The sequence below is a fragment of the Trichosurus vulpecula genome, chromosome 1 (assembly GCF_011100635.1).
Source record: "Trichosurus vulpecula isolate mTriVul1 chromosome 1, mTriVul1.pri, whole genome shotgun sequence".
NCBI lineage: Eukaryota > Metazoa > Chordata > Mammalia > Diprotodontia > Phalangeridae > Trichosurus > Trichosurus vulpecula.
In genome coordinates, this window is record NC_050573.1 from 7,929,060 (window position 1) to 7,945,600 (window position 16,541).

The window sequence follows — 16,541 nt, forward strand, 5'->3', positions numbered from 1 at the left end:
CCTCCATTCCCACCTTCACCTTCCTTGGTCTAGTCCAGACATGTCAAATGAGTTGACTGCAAAATTCCCAGTGTGGCCCAACCAGATTAAAATGCAATTAGGAAATGTTTAACAAAAGAAACACAGATAATGCTAATTTGTCACTGTGTGACAGCAGGAGCCCACTGGTCTAGTCTAGACCATCCAACACTTGCCCAGATGATCGGATGGTGAGTCAGGTTTCTCCCGACATACCCGGAGTAGACAAAAAGCACTTTCAGGGGACACCGAGACCCTGGGATGGCCACCCCAAGGATGAACCCAGAGCAGGTCTTACCTTGGTCAGTTTTGGTTGCTGGCTTCCAGTTTTCAGCACTAATTACTGGCAGACAGACCTGCCCTTTTTCATCGATGTTAGGGTGGTAAATCTTTGTTTTAAAAGTGATCTTAGGTGGTTTGAATGGATACTCTGCTGGGAAGTTGATTTCGATTCTGAAGGCTCCCTTGTCATATGGAGGGTTGTCCTATGAAGAGAGGCAGAGAGAGAATAAAGGAATGGTTAGTCACAAAATTAGCTGAGTCTAAACAGATCTAACATGTGGAGAATGCAGATCAGTGGGATTTTAACTTGCCAATTTGGAAGGTTTTGATGAAAGCAATTTAAAAGCCAAGCATTCAATAGTTCAAAGGCAAAGATTTGGCTATTTCACATAAGTAAACTCAATAACATTGACAGTTAACTAAATAAATCCATATCTACTGGCACCCTTCATCACTAGGCTCAAACTGAAGCGAGACTAGGAGGTGGAAGGAAGCGGTGCCTCTACCTTTTAAATTCTTTTCAAAATCAAGAGAGCAAGTGCTTTGAGCCAAAGTGTGAGGGATGCCAATTCTCTCCAGAAGATGTGAGGGCCCTCGCTAGTCAGGAAGCTCAATGAGGGCAGGGGCCAGGATAGGCCCTTAAAATATTGCTCAAGGTTTGCAGACCAACTTCTTTGCAACACTAACCTAGATTCCAGCAGCTCCCATGTCCACAGACCTCCGGGGTTTGTCAAGAGCTTTGGGACAACTACCCAAGGGGATGTGGGAAGGACTTGCCTTCCCAGCCCCCCTTCATCAATTCTGTTGCTGGCTCCCTATTCCCAGTACTAGGCACCCACAACTGCGTCCTGTTTCATACATGGAAATCAATGTGATCTTTGGTGGTCAAAACCATAACAAGGGAAGTGAGGTGCCAAAAGTGGGAGTGACCTAAGGCAGTTAAACAGCTAGTGAGCAATAGAGCCAGCACCTGAAGCCCAGCCTTTTGCAAGGACACCATCTTGCTGCCCATTATGCTGTGGCTTCCTCAAGTAAAGAGTGACTCAGAGGATGGGTTCTAATATGCTCTAGGCAAAAACTTCACAGACAGAACAAGGTCGGTATGCCAAAGGACCCTGATGGGGATCACAAGTGGCCTATGCTTGGTGCTGTTAACCTCCTCCCAACATACTTCTTGACCCGACATGGCCTGGGACCCTGACCGCCCTTTTTTCTCCTTTAGGTCTATGGCTTAGATGCCAACTGCTTCCTTTAAGGCATTCACTATCAAAACCTTCCCATCCGGGAGGTTCTTTTCCTCACAGCTAGCACAGCACAGTAGGAAGAAAGAAAGAAAGAAACCTGAACTCCCAAGTCAAGACACCATCTCCAAGTGGGCTTGTTCCCCCAGAGGATAGAGCCAGAAATAATGGGAGGAAAGTTGCCAAGAGCCAAAATCAAGGCTTGAAGTTAGGAAACACCTTCTAACAATTAGCACTACCCTAAAGTGAAATGGGCTGCCCCAAGGGGATGCTGGTACTTAAAGCCCTCATCATCATCAAGAATAACCACAATGATAATCATAATTAGAGGAAACACTTATTTAGTGCTTTAAGGTTTACAAAGTCATTTGCAAATATATCCCATTTGATCTCTGTAGGTTTTACAGATAAGGAAACTAAGGGACAGAAGTTAATGAAGTGCCTCACCTATGATCAGCTAACTAGCTCGTGTCTGAGGCTGGATAAGAACTTAGGCCTTTCTGACTCCAGGTCCAGGGCTTGAGCCCATGGACCTCGAAGCTGTCCCTTGGGAGGAAGTTGTGAAGGGGAAGGCCCCTTCCAGCTCACAGATCCTTTAAGTCTTGGCTCTTCAATGACTGAATAATGTTGGGCACATCCCATTCCCTCTGGGGAGGGGAGACTCCCCATCTATAAAATGACTCCCCAAAGTATCACCCAGTCCTAAATACTATGCTCCCTTGCCTCGTTGTCTCTTTCAGTAGGTTTTCTTAGGATTGTTTCTCTGCTAGCAGTGACAGAGAAACACTGTTAAAAATAGCAAGAGAGAAATACAAAATTCTAAGAATTATTAAAAGGTCTGATAGGTATTCAAGCCTTCATTAATTCATTAATCATGGGAGGATAAAGCCCTGTGCTAGAGAGGGAAGTGTGTGTTGGTGGGATGAGCAAGAGATAGAGAACATAAGATGCACCCCTCAGTCTTCACCTCCACCTCTTTTCCGAACTCCAAATTCACAATTACATCCCCCCAAATCTCACTCCCACTTTTGGACTTCAGCACTTTGGAGTAGGTCAGCAGTCAGTGTCTGTCACCTGCTGAAAACCTGTAGGTTCTCTCTGCCTGCCTGCAGCCTGACATCCAGTTACCAAGTTTGGCAATTCTGGCTCTCAGCTACAGCCAATCCTGGCCAGCCCAGATATCACCTCCTAGGGAGCCAGAAGCAGAGAAATGGCTTGTGGGGCCCAGTCCAAGGTATGTCCTGTGACTTCTGAGCCTCAGTCTCTACTGTCAAAGAAGGCAGCTGAACCAGACGAACATTCTCTGGCTGAGCAGGTCACTCCTCTACTCATAATCTTTCAATAGGTCCTCATTTTCCTCTCAAATGAAATACCAGTTACTCTCTATGGCAATTAAGGTACTCCACAATCTGGTGCTATCCTACTTCCCCAGCCTTATGACAATATTACTCGCCTTCATGAAGGAAAGGGAACACACGTTTATTAAGTGCCCACTACGTTGTAGGCACTGAGACGTAGACTGATCCCCATCTTAGAGTTGATGAAACAGGCAGACAGAGCCGTGAAGTGGCTTGCCCAGGAACACACATCTGACCTCAGGTCTTTCTGCCTGCAGGGCCAGCACACTAGCTGCTGTCCCAGTTAGCTGCCTCTACAATCCAGGCAAACCAGCCTATTCTCTTCTCCTGGTACAGACCCAACGGAATATACCTCCTCCAAGCCTTTGCTCCCTGTTTCCCATGCCCATACCACACTGATGGATTCTTGCTCTTCCATGAAAGTCCAAATCCAAGGTCACCTCTAGCTACCACTTCTCCCCACCTCCAAAGTTCATCATGACCTTTCTCCCCCTCAGACTTCGAATAGAACTTTTATCACACAGGTCCAGCCTCTAGGAGGCTGAACATTAGGATGGCCCCTCAGCCCCTAGCATTACTTCTCACACCTATGGTTGCTGGGAAGAGCAGGGGTCTGAGAGTTGAATGAGAAATGTGAGGAGTAAGGTCATGTCTAGCTGTAGGGTCAACGGGCCTGGCAGAGATGAGTTGAGAGGGACAGCTAGTTGGTCCGATGGATAGAGCACAGGCCCTGGAGTAAGGAGGACCTCAGTTGAAATTTGGCCTCAGACACTTGACACTTACTGGCTATGTGACCCTGGGCAAGTCATTTAACCCTGATTGCCTTGGAGAAAAAAAAGAGATGACCTGAGCTAAGCCAAGCTAAATTGGGAGGGGGTGGGGGAGTTGCCCACACCTCATGAACCTCACTTTTATCTGAAACAGACAAAGGAGGGCTGGAGACAGAGATGGACAGACAGACACACAATCTGGTGCAGAAATATATCAGTTTTACCAGAGAAACAAGTAGTGAGCAGGGGAAGGAAAGCATTACAGAGGATAACAACAGGGAACAGTCACAAGCAAAACAAGCTTCCTGACCTGAAGGGTGGATTAAGAGGGAAAAAAACAAAACAAAACCAGCTCTACAGAGGTGCCCATCTATGGAGAACACAATGGCAGGTGGGAATGTGATGAGGATGGCGCTCTACCATCAAAATGATGAAAGAAAGGACAGTGGCAAATTCTAGGCAACATTAACTGAGGCAGGAGGAGAGGAAAAGAAAGGAGCAAACCCAACCGTGGGCAGGAAGGCTGAAGCCTGGGACTCCTCTCCTGACCCGGAGGGCCAGGACAAACAAAAGAGGGGACCGGGATGTTCCAGGGCCTGGTACACACACAAACGAGGGCTGAGTCTGTATAGCACCACAGTGTGCTGCTCTACCAACGGGAGACCTTAATGACACAGGACAAAGTCAAAGCAAGCTGACATGAAGGAAGCGCATTTAAATTTGGGAGGAGTTTAACCAGCAAAGAGAAGCATATGCAGCAGCTGGAGCAAAGGCCAAAGAACAGCGACTAAGAGGCTTGAGTCTGGGGCAGAGCTGGACAAGCAGCGGAGGGGGCTGCAGGTTTGGCAGGACAGAGGACGAAGGGCCAGAGCCAAGAGAATAGGACTGGGGAGTGCCCTGGAAGCTAACTCGGGCTCAGCGAGAAGAAGAGCCTTCTTTTACTCAAGGCCACGCAATAGGGCAGCTGGGAGAGGGAGCAAGCTGGTCACTGGGGGGCAGGCGCTGTGGGCAGTTGCAACGATTGCTAAGGGCCTCAAGAGCCTCTGGCAGCAGCACTTCCTGCAGGGGACAGCTCAGCTCACTGTGGCTTGGGCTGGGACCTCTTCCAATTTCAGCAGCTTGCATTTGAGAGGACAATACAGAAGGAAGAGCTTTTAAAATTCTCAAATTCGGGGAGATGTTTCAGGGAGTTGGCCTCACTGCTTCCCTGTAAAGAGCTCTGACCTGGGTGGCCTTGGCAGGCCTCCACCCCACCCCCAGGTAGTCCCAGAACATCTGAGAGCCACCACTGAGACTACCACCAGGGGGCAGCCTCTTGTTCACCCAAAAAGACCTTGGCTGCTTCCAGAGCTCCTTCCAATGAGAGGAGAAGTCCCTTGGTCTCAGGGCACTCTCCCTTAAGCATTCATGTAACTGAAGGGCTTGTGGACCTTGCCACTGCTGCATCCTTAGGGCTGCCATGCCTTTCCCTAGCATGTGAAAATGAGAACAGTGACTATCTGGATACTTCTCACTGCATGCCCAGCAGCTGGTCCTAAGGAACCGCTCAATGAATGCCTTCTCAGTCCTTCCCTGCAACTCCCCCCACACCATTCCTACTCTTCCTGCGAAAGACATGGGACAAGAGGACCCACCTGGCCGCATATCTCCCGGCCAAACCTTCCTTAGCACTGCCTCCTGCCCTGGCTACTATCAAGGGCTGTGGGAGCTTTGGCTGGAAGGAACACAGCACGGGGCCTGGCAAATAGGTCATGGGCAGACAGGGGCCCAGCTCCCTCTAATTGGCTTCCTCAAACTTCCCCGCATTTTGTACCAATGACCATCATGTTCTTCCAAGACCTGGTTGGGCAGCATCTGGCAGAGCTTTAGTGGGGTCAGGAACAGCCCTCCATGCCACTGGGATTAACTGGATCGGACTTGAGCCAAAGCACACACTCTTCAGTCACTGGAGGATGACCTCCTCCACAAACCCCCGCTGAAGTGGGGCCCAGGCCAGCCACAGCTTCATTTCCCCCAAGCCACACTCTTCTGGTCTTTTCCACCAGGCCCTGGCTCCCTTCCCTTCTCTTCAGCTTCCTCCCTTGGACTGCAAACTCCCTGAGGGCAAGGCTTCTTTTTTCTATTTCTATCTCCAGCACTTCTGCTGACACATAAATGTTTACAGACTGACTTTACCTAAAATTCTACCAATGTATCACTGATGCACTTGGGCTAACAAGCATGCCTGGGACAACTGCCCTGTCTTGTCTGACATTACTGTCAACAACTTGGAAGAAGGCAGGTATGGCATGTTTGCTAGAGCGGAGGATCTGGGAACAAGTCTAGACTCTGCCACTTGGTGGAGCTAAAATGGTGGAGGGGAATTGGGCATTTCTGAGGGCTGAGCTCTCCCAAGCCAACCCTCTAAACAACTTTCTAAAAACACCTCAAGTCAAATTCTGAGAAGAACAACATCGAGTCACAGAATTTCACTTTTCCAGCTCAGAACAGCTTTGAGGATGGACAGAGGTCTACCCGCTGCACCAGCTGTGAGGCCTGGAGGCAAAGGCTACGACAGCAGCAACAGGGGCACACCTACACCTTGGGGCCTAAGGATGCTAAGGGGACTAAACACTTGATGAGAAAGGGATCAAGGAGGACCCCTGTACTAGCACGAGGGGCAGAACCAGTAGCATTTGGTAGCTCCTTTAGTCACCGCTCAGCAGTTATAGTCTGTGGTCATGAGGGAAGGAGAAGTCCTACCTGGGTAAGGACCAGAGCACAGAGCAGGAAAGTGACCAAACTCTTCCTGGATCCCATCATTTTGGAAATACCGAAAACTTACAGGGCCCAAATCTAGCCCTCCCTCTCTCATCAGTGAACAGAGCCCAATTCTAACATAAAGTCTAAAGTCAGGAAGTAAGCTAGAAAAATGAACAACAACAAAAAAGGACCTGACCATAAAGAGTCAAGGAAGCTCAATGCACAAACTACGAAGAAGACAATGACACGAAGACATACAAGCTAAGCCTCAAAGAAAAACGGAGATTGGACACAAGCCCAACAAAAATTCCTAGAGGAGTTATCAAGATTAAAAGAAAGGAGCAAAAAAATTATTTTAAAAATTAAAGAAGGCAGAGGAAAAACTGAGAAAATAAGTGACAGCAATGCAAGAAAATTATGAAGAGATAATTAACAGCTTGGTAAGAGATACAAAACCTCCCGGAAGAAAATGACTTCTTAGAAATGAGGATTGGTCAAGCAGAAGCTAATGACTCCATTAGACATTAAAAAGCAATTAAACAAAGTCTAAAGACTGAAAAAGTACAAGAAAATATGAACAATCTGATCTGGAAAAGAGACTGAGGAGATGCGATTTAAGAATTACTGGACTACCGGCAACCTGTGATCAAAAAGCCTTGACACCAAGCACATTTCAAGCAGTTACAAAGGAAAATACCCATGCTGCCCACCTCTGCCTCTAGACATGACCCTATTAATCGCTGCTGTTTGGTGTCTGTTCCTTCACTCAAGCTGTCTGCCATGTGGAGCGGCTTCTCTCTGCCTGCGGAATTCTTACCAAACTCAAAGTGCACGTCCTTCATGAAGTCCTTTCCTGGTGGCCCGAACGGATTTCCCATTCGGACTTTATACTGTCCTTTGCTTTTTAGGTAAGTACTCTGTCTAGCTAGCTGAGTTCTAGTACATCATAGTGCCAGAGAGCACAGTAGATACTGAAAGAATTCATCCATCACCTCCTGGAAGAGATCCCAAAGTGAAAACTCCCAGGAGCTCTTACGTCAAGAAGAGAATGCTACAAGTAGCCACAAAGACATGATTCAACTACCGCGGAGTCACAGTCAGGATAACCCAAAATGTAGCAGCTTCCACAAGAGCAGATAACTCGGAACATGATATTCCAGAAGGCAGAGGAGGCAGGTTACAATCATGAGTAATCTACCCAGCAAAACTAAGCATAATACTACAGGGGGAAACATGGACATTTAATGAAAGAGAGGACATTCAAATATTCCTGATGAAAAGACCAGAGGTAAATAGAAAATCTGACATTCAAACATAAGACTGAAGAGAAGCATACGAAGGTAAACATGAAAGAGAAACCCTAAGGGACTTAATATTATACTATTTATAGTCCTATGTGGGAAGATGATTCATGTAACTACTAAGAATTTCAATAGGGCAGTAAGAAGGAGTCTATGTGGAGAGCATGGGTAGGAGTCTGGATGTTGAGATGATCTCAAAAAAAAAAAAGAATGGAAAGGCAAGAGGGATTTACCGGGAGGAAACGGAAAGGAGAAGAATTATGGGGAAAATTCTCACAAAAAAAGAGGCATAAAAGAAAGAGTTTCTACAATGGAGGGAAAAATTGGGGGAGCAGACAATGCTTGAACTTCACTTTCATCTGGACTGGTTCAAAGAAGGAACAATACACACACACAGCTGGATTTAGAAATTCATCTTACCCAACAGGGAAGTGAAGTAGGAGGGGAAGGGGTGGTAAGAGGATGGCCAGATTAAGGGGGGCGGTGACCAAAAGCCAACTCTGCCACTCAACCACTTAATCTCTTCTTGGGCTTGGTACGCTCATTGGAAATGGAGACAATAATAGCTACAACTCCAAAGTTATTGTAAAGAAAGTGCCCTGTAAACTGTAAATCCCTTTAGAAATGTGAGAGATCATGCTTGTCGTGTCAACTAAGTGACATAAAGTAGGGAAAGGACAGCTAACGGACCGTACGAAAGAGCAGGAATCCAACAACATCGTGGCAAGTAGGATATTCAACGTCCATTGAGATAAATGAAAGTTCAAGAAACCAGCTGCGCTAAGTAGAAGACGGGGCTAGTGTACACCGGTCACTGTTCTTGTGACAGGAGAGCTATGGAAGCTCAGGGAGGCCGCAGAGCAACAAGGCAAAGGAGAAAGCTCCACCCCCAGCTGCCGAAGGCTGGAACGAAGGGAACGTTAGCACAGGGGGCCTTGGCGTGGCGTGGTGATCCAGCCTAATTGATAGCAGTGTTTGGACGGTAAGCGCTGTACACAATGTGCTGTCTTGCCAGATCCTCACAACAATCCAGTGAAAGCGATGCTATTATTTTCAGTTTAGAGGTGGGAGGGGGTTAACTATCTTACCCAGGGTCACACAGTAGGCGCCATAAGGCAGAATGTGAGCTCAGGTCTTCCTGAATCCCCCAGTCGAGTGCTCCATCTCTGTGCTGCCTAGTAACCTCATAAAGCTAAAAGGGATGGTCACTTTGATACCATCTAGTCCAATCCTTCCATTTTACCAATGAGAAAATGGAGGTAGCCAGAAGGTTACCTGACTGCTGTATAGTCATACAAGCAGGGAGTAGCAGAGCTAGGATTTGCATCCAGGTCTTTAATCTCAAGCCCTGCGATCTTCCCACTATACCACACAGGGTAAAGGTCAGGAGAAGAGGGACTAGAGAGGGCAGAGACTTGTAGGGGGAGACCAACGGGCAGGACTGGAACTAGGGTGGTGGCCGTGAGTGGAGAAAAGGGGAGGGCCATGAGAACTGTTGCGGAGGCAAAGCCCACCAGATCTGCTGGGTCAGGGAGATGTGAAGGAGGGAGGGCTGAGGGTGCACGCCCGGATGGCAATGATGTTGACAAATCCAGCAAAGTTCCAAGGAGTGGCTTTGTGCTTCCTAGATCCCCACATTCCCAGAGGAAGCCATCTGCACTCGCTGCCTCAGATTCTTCTCCCTTTACTCTCCCCAACCTGGGCATTTGGGCTCCCAACATCACCACTCAACTGAAACTGCTTTCTCCCAAGTCCAAGATCTCTTCGATGGCCAGCCTGACAGCTGTTCTTTGGTCTTCATTCTGCGTGGAGCCATTGGCTGCCCTGGTTTTTCAATCATATCTCTCCTCCCATTTGGGGACATTCCCCAAGTTATTCCTGGGCCATCTCCTCAATCCATGTTCTCCCTCGGTGACCTGATCAGCTCCAGCGGGGTGAATTATCACAGATCTCTATACCCTGGTCCAATCTCTCCACTGAGCTTCAGGGCCTCATCATTAACTGCATACTAGACAGAACCATCAGCTGGTCCAGCCACCCTGCAAAGCTACAGAGAACTAGACCCCCAAAGCTATTAAACTGTGTGCACCCTTTGGCCCAGTGACACCACCTCGAAGGGACCAAAGAAAGAGGAAAAAGACACAGACATACAAAAATCTTGATGGCAGCTCGATGGCAAGGATGAAGAACTGGAAACACAGGGGACGTCCACTGACTGGGGAATGGTGAACAAGTGATGGTATACATGAACGTGATGGAGCTAGTCTGCGGAGCTAAAGAAATGATGATGATGATGATGAAGAGAACTGGAGACTTATATGAATGAATGCAGAGTGAACCTGGGGAGCAAGTTCTACAACAACTCCTAGGAAATCTGACCAATGACCAATCACAATTCCAGACATGCGACCCACCTCCTGACAGAGTAATGGAGATGACAGCACGGGCCTCCCCGGCTGCTGTGAGGATCGATTGAGATCCCAACTGTGAGCATGCAGCACAGCGCCTACCGCACAATAAAGGCTGTCGTGAATCAGCTGTGTCTGACTCTTTATGACCCTGTTGGGTTTTCTTGGCAAAGACACTGGAGCCGTTTGCCATTTCCTTCTCCAGCTCATTTGGGTTAAATGACTTACTCAGGGTCATACTGTCAGTGTCTGAAGCCACATTTGAACTCAGGTCTTCCTGACTGCACTGCACCACCTATTGTCCTAATAAATTTTAGCTGTTTTTATTACAGTTGTTATTATTGGACATGGCCAACATAGGAATTTATTTTGCTTGACTCTACATACTTGAAATAAGGCTTTTGGTTTTCCCTGCTTTCCCAACTGGAGGGAGAAGGAAAAGAAGGAAGATCTCTATGCGAAAAAAAAAAAATTAGAGAGAGGTCCAGGGGGGCAGAGCCAAGATGGCAGCTGGAAAGCAGGGACTTGCTTAAGCTCTCCCCGAAATCCCTCCGAACACTGGTAAAAAATGGCTCTGAACAAATTCTAGAGCTACAGAACCCATGAAATAACAGAGGGAAGTAGGTCTCCGACCCAGGACTGCCTGGATGGTCGCTGGGGTCTATCACACTGTACTAGGAGTGAAGCACAGCCCAGCGTGGACCGAGCCAGGAATAGATCGGGTGGAACAGGCCTTAGAGCCATGAATCACTGAGCTGTAGCAGTTACCAGACTTCTCAACCCAACAATGCCAAAGACAACTCAGCAAGTCAGTGGGAAAACTGCTGGATCTGGGTGAGAGAAGTACGTGGTCTGGCCCCAGCCCAGGGGCGGTGGAGGTGGTACAGTAGTAGCAGCAGCAGCAGCAGCAGCAGCAGCAAGAAGCTCCAGAGGGTGATTCCAGAGCACCAGAGGCAGCTTATTCCAGCCCCTGGCCCACATGGTGGGAGGATTCAAGCGGCGGATCAGAGCGGGAGTGCTTTGCTGGCGCAGAGGCAGAGTTCTCTTGCTTTGCCCTGCTTGGATATGAGTGGCAGTTCTTGGGGGAGGAGGAGCACTAGTGTGGCAGAGCTTGCTGTGTAAGTAGGATTGAAAACAACAGTGCAAGACCCCTGAAGCTTTGAACAAAGCATTCACCACTCTGAAGGCAGTCATACCCTGACAAAAAGCTCAAGGGTCAAGTAGTTGGCTGGGAACATGAACAAGCCCAGAAAAGAACTCACACTACAGAATCTTTGTTTTGGTGACAAAGATCAAAATATAAAGCCAGAAGAAAAAAAACTTAATTAAAATCATGAAAGGGAAAGTTGATGCAAAGTGAAATGACCAGAACCTGGAGAACAATTTATAGTATACCACTGTAAAAGCAAAAACGACACTGATCAATAGCGGTGAACAACCACGATTCCAGGGAACTGATGAGAGAGCATGCTGCCTGCCCTGGCAGAGGCGCAGTGAACTCAAGGTCCAGAACAAGGCATACGAGACATACATCTTTGGACAGGGCCAATATGATCATTTTTTCCACTTCATTATGCATATTTATTACGAGGGTTTTTCTTCTTTTTTCAATTGGCAGGTTAGGGTAGAAGTAAAGAGAAAAGAAATGTTTGTTAATTGAAAATAAAATACAACTTTAAAAAACTGCCTTCCCTTCTCCGGGCCCAGTGATCTGTGAGGTCCCTTCCGAACTGAAGAATCTATGCTTCTGTGAAGAATTCAATTCCAAGAAACACATGCCCAACACTTATTCATTCGTCCAGTGCCCAAGTGCCGGGCGTCAGTCCTCAAAGGGAGCTAGAATGGTACACCAAGAAGTAGACGAGCAGACAGAAATATGAAAGTGGAACAATACTGCTGGAGACCGGGTGGGGTGGGGGTGGCGGGGGACCTGCAGCCTCAAGGCAGCATAAGGCCTTCTAGGTCCAGGGTGTGGCTCTTTGAATCCAAACATCACAGAACAAATCTTTTTATTTAAGGGGCTTTGTTTTGTGAAGTTTGGATTCAGTCAGAGGGCCACATGTGGCCTCAGGGCTACAGGTTCCTCGCCCCTGCTCTAGACAAAGGGATGTTGGTGCAGAGAACGGAGAGATCACTTCCAGCCTGGGTGGCAAGAGTAAAGGCGGATGTCAAGGAAAGCGTTGAGGAGGAGATGCCATTTGACCTGGCCTCAAAGTAAACAGGAATGGAAATAAATCAAACTTGGGAAAAAAGGTCATTCCAGGCAGAACAAAAAATATGATCAGATCGAGGGTGGAGCGTTCCTGGGGTGCAGCAAAGCCATCCAGGCTGGCCAAAAGCTGCTCACTCACTGCAAGCTAACGCTGTTTTGTAATCCCTCCTGCCAGCAAATACGACTGAGGAATGCACAGGGAGAGCCTAACCTGGGCAAGGAGGCAGAAGTCACTAGAATCCCTCAAAAGAGGCAATGAATTCTTCCAAAGGGCATGAAGTAACCCACTTCCTGTATGGACTAGAACTGGTCTGTCCTTGCCGTGACATGGAAGGACTTTCGAAGAGAGCACCAGGGAGCCATCTTCTGCTACTAATTAGCTGCAGGACTTGGAGCAAGAAGTTTCAACTCTCCACCCACAGAAAGGGATATGCTTGTGAGACTTAAGATCCCTGTCTAGCTCTGACCTTAGACATCCTTGAGTCAAACAACCTTGCTTAGCCAAGGTACCACAGGATTTTAAGGGGAGTGGTGCCACGGCTAGGGCTTAAGAGAGTGGAAGCAGGCACACTCAGGGCAAAGTGCTGGTGTGTTTGGGGTGGCAGAGTATGTGCAGGGGTCGGTGGCGGGGGGGGAGGAGGGGGAGGAGGAAGAGAAGAGCTAAGTGGGGACAATCCTCTGAAACAAGGACAGTGAGGGATCAGAGCACTTCCAGAGAGGGGACTAGATGATCTCAAAGACAATATGGAACTTGAATTAGCCCTATGACACATTTGGGGGGACCGGGAACAGGCCAGTTTCAATGGAACCAAAGGCTGGTGTTGAGAACTAGTGACAGAAGGGCCTAGGTGGAGAGTCATGTGAAAAAAAGCCAACTGAGGAGTCTGGCCAGAAGCCAAAGGGTGCTGCTGAAGGGGTCTGACCACACCATCCCAGCAAGGGTGTAGAAGACTGCTCCCCCTTCAGACAGCACACAACATTCCTTCTCCTCTGCCCATCCCTTGCTGCCCCTTGGGCTGCTCCCATGGAGAGCTCGGAATTAGTTCTCCTTGAGGGGCTGGACAGCCAGTCCTTTGGATGTCTATGGAGAGCATTCCTGCTTAGGTAGGGGCTGCACATGAATCGAGGGCCCTTTCAACTCTGAGGCAACAACTGAAAAGGGATGAACAGGAGGTGGAGCCCTATTAGAACAGTCCAGCCTGAGACAACACAGGTCTGATATAGTGCGGCGGCAATGAGGCTGGAAAGAGACTGGGATCCTTCACTGTAAGATGAAAATTTGACCTCACTTAAACCCCAGGTATTGGTTCGTTTTTCCATAAAAACAAAAAGAACACAGTTAAAACCTTGACTAAGGTTTTAAACACACCAGGCAGTTGTGATAAGTGGGAAGATTGCAAAGGTCTCAAGTACTAGAAGAGACTGTGAGAATTAATTATAAAGTCAATATCAATCAGGGTCAAATGCGGGCTCATGTGTCTAAGTGTGTCAGTGCCAGGGCAAAAATGTGTACAGAGAAAGAAGCTCTGCTGGGAAATGTAGGTGTTCTGCTCTCCAACAGCTGAAGTGGCAATGCCTCCATCACCACTTTTATTATGTATTCAGCACTCCTGCTGTGCCAGGCTCTATGCCAGACACCGAAGAGGGAAAGACCAGACGGGCACAGGCTCTGCTCTCAATGAGCTTCCATTCTACCAGGGAAAGTTAACACAGGAGTCAAGACGGAATAGATACAAAGTAAAGGCGAAGTGAGGTCAGAGAGACTTGAGCAGAAAAGGCTCAGGCAGAAGGAGGGGCTCCGGCTGGGCAGGGCCTGAGGAAGCAGAGGCTATTCCCTGGCCATCCATCTCTAATGATGTCCTTGAGGAAGCACTTCCTATATCACTAAATCTGAAAACATTCAATCAATGCGGGTTGCTCTAACACTACCACCAGTCTGGAATCCAAGCTTTCTGTTGCCTCATCACAGCACAAAGCAGGTCCAAAGGGTCCCAAAAGCCACGCCAGTGAAGCACAAACTTGACTGGGTCTTGCGGACTTGAAAGAATGTTGGTTGGGCCTGCCCCCAGAAGGTGGCTCAAGGTGCAGAGTCATCCATTGGATGGCTGCAGGAAAAGGAACGGCTGAGACTCATAGTGTGCCCAGGCAAAGAGGTGCTGAGCTTGGTGCTAATGGGAAGCAGGGTACGTCCTCTAGAGAACAGGGACTCTTCAGCCATATGTGACCCGGGTCATACAAAGCCCATCTTCTGGCCAAGGCGGACCTAGTGAAGCCTGGCTCCTTTGGAGAAAGCCCATCCTATGACTGCTGAAAGTTCATTTTTCTATCGGTCAGCCAAAATCTGCCTCCTTGTGTCGTCATACAGGACATCTGCATGAGAGCCAGGAGAGCCCTCAGAGACCCATTTAATACAATGCCCACTATTTACAGAAAAAGAAGACTGGGGTCGGAGGGCGGCCAAAAAGAGCAGAGCCCCCCAGATCCTGGTTCTGACCTCATCACGAGACATGGCCGTCCTAAAAGCAAAGCGCTGGAGGTCAGATCCAAGTCACACTGTGGGGTGACTGCAGGAAACTCACAGAACCTACTTCAGTTTCAATTTCTTATTCTCCAAAATGGGCAGGTGCCGCTCCAGGAGCCATGACAAGATGCCACCCAACTGTGTACTCCAAGGCAGAATGCCGGATGGGGGAGTCAGACCTCTCCACCTCAGTCTCCCCCTCTCTAAGAAGGGGGATAAAACAAGCCCTATCTCCCAGGGCTGAGAGCTCCAAGGAGCAGCAGGCAGAGTGATCCCACACCCTACAGTTTATTTGTGACTTGATTTAAACCACTTCCACTTTCGTCTGAAAAACAGGTGTAATGCTGCTTGTTTTGTCTAGTTACAGGCTGGGAGGAAAGCACCTGATGATGATCAGAAACCATCAAGGGAGGAGGAGGCAGGAGCTGCTTGGGCACAGCAATATTCCTGATTTTCAATGATGGGGCCAGGATGAGATCCTGGGTCTCCGGGCTGCTGGGGGAGCACCCTCGGCCTATTGCCCAGTGCCTCCCAAGCCAGCTGTGGAGGTCTGGCAGGACGCCCAAGTGCTCGGGAGGAACAGCCTGCCTGTGTCCCAATACCCCTCTCTCCCTTGTTCTCCCCACGTGACCCTGGAGCGCTGAGGTGGAGGGCCCTGTGGGGATGTGGGAACTTGGAGCCGTGTACTTATTTTGGAGAACACCAGCCCTCCTGCAGGCACATTCACAGTGCATGAGGTACAGGAGGAAGGATGGTTCTATACTTACTAGGCCCTGCCCTGACGGGGATGCTCTCCCATTGTCTGTTCACTTCCATTGTGGGGCCACCTGCAGTTACCTCATGACAGGTTAAGGGGACGTCTGGATTCTATCATCTAATTTTAAGCAGACTAAGCCGGACAGAAGGAACAGGTAGCCTAACAATTCCTGCAAAGATACTACAGGTCCAAGATAAAGCTGTGAGAACAAGCCAGCCAGAAGCAAGTGTATTGGTAATTAAGGTGGGACTTTTTTACTGTTTAAGAATGCTAAACTAATTAAGTGTCTTTGATTGAGTCTTACTAGGCGCAAAGTGCCAGGCTGGTTAGCAAACTAGTTCACTAGTTTGAGAGAGGCAGGAAGCCCCCAAGGCCCTAAGGGGAGTTGCTAAGACCAGAGCCAATAGTATGCACCTAAGTTCTGGTCCCTCCGATGACGTTTGATGACCTCTAAAGAGTGTATAAAAAGAGAGAACGGAGCTTTTTGCTTGGGGCTCTGAGCCACAGGAGGAGTGGCCTGTGACTCTGGGCCAGCGGTTGTTGGTTATTAAGAGTTCCCTGGCTCATGGACCCAGATGTTGATGCTTTTTGGTAACTGAATTGTGATTTGGTCTGTTTCTAATGTGTATGTTTGTAATTTGTTTGTACTTGCTCTGAAGTTCAGGTTGCTGGCTTTTCCTCCTGCACTAAGTGAGTTTATATGTATATGTTGGATTAAAGTAAGATTGTTAACCCCTTAACATTACTTTCCTTAGTAAAGCACATCAAAAGAACCTGTGCTGGTAGCATTCTTATTGTTGGGCTTGTGTTGGTTTGTCACCCCCACAACAGCTGCTAGACGAATTGTTGCAACAGCAAGTAAGAGAAGAGCCCAGGAGGGTAATGGGAAATGACCGTGTCCTGGTAACCTGCTGACCTGGGGTGGGGTGGG

At 48.3% G+C, this 16,541-nt stretch overlaps 1 protein-coding gene across 1 annotated transcript in view; it reads right to left on the bottom strand.

The window, feature by feature from the left end:
* UBE2L3 (ubiquitin conjugating enzyme E2 L3) overlaps positions 1-16,541 on the bottom strand; it is a 63,015-nt gene that overhangs the window by 13,210 nt on the left and 33,264 nt on the right. Inside the window, exon 3 of the mRNA XM_036756741.1 lies at positions 317-503. Within this exon, the coding sequence (XP_036612636.1) occupies positions 317-503 (187 nt within the window). The remainder of the gene's footprint in view (positions 1-316; positions 504-16,541) is intronic.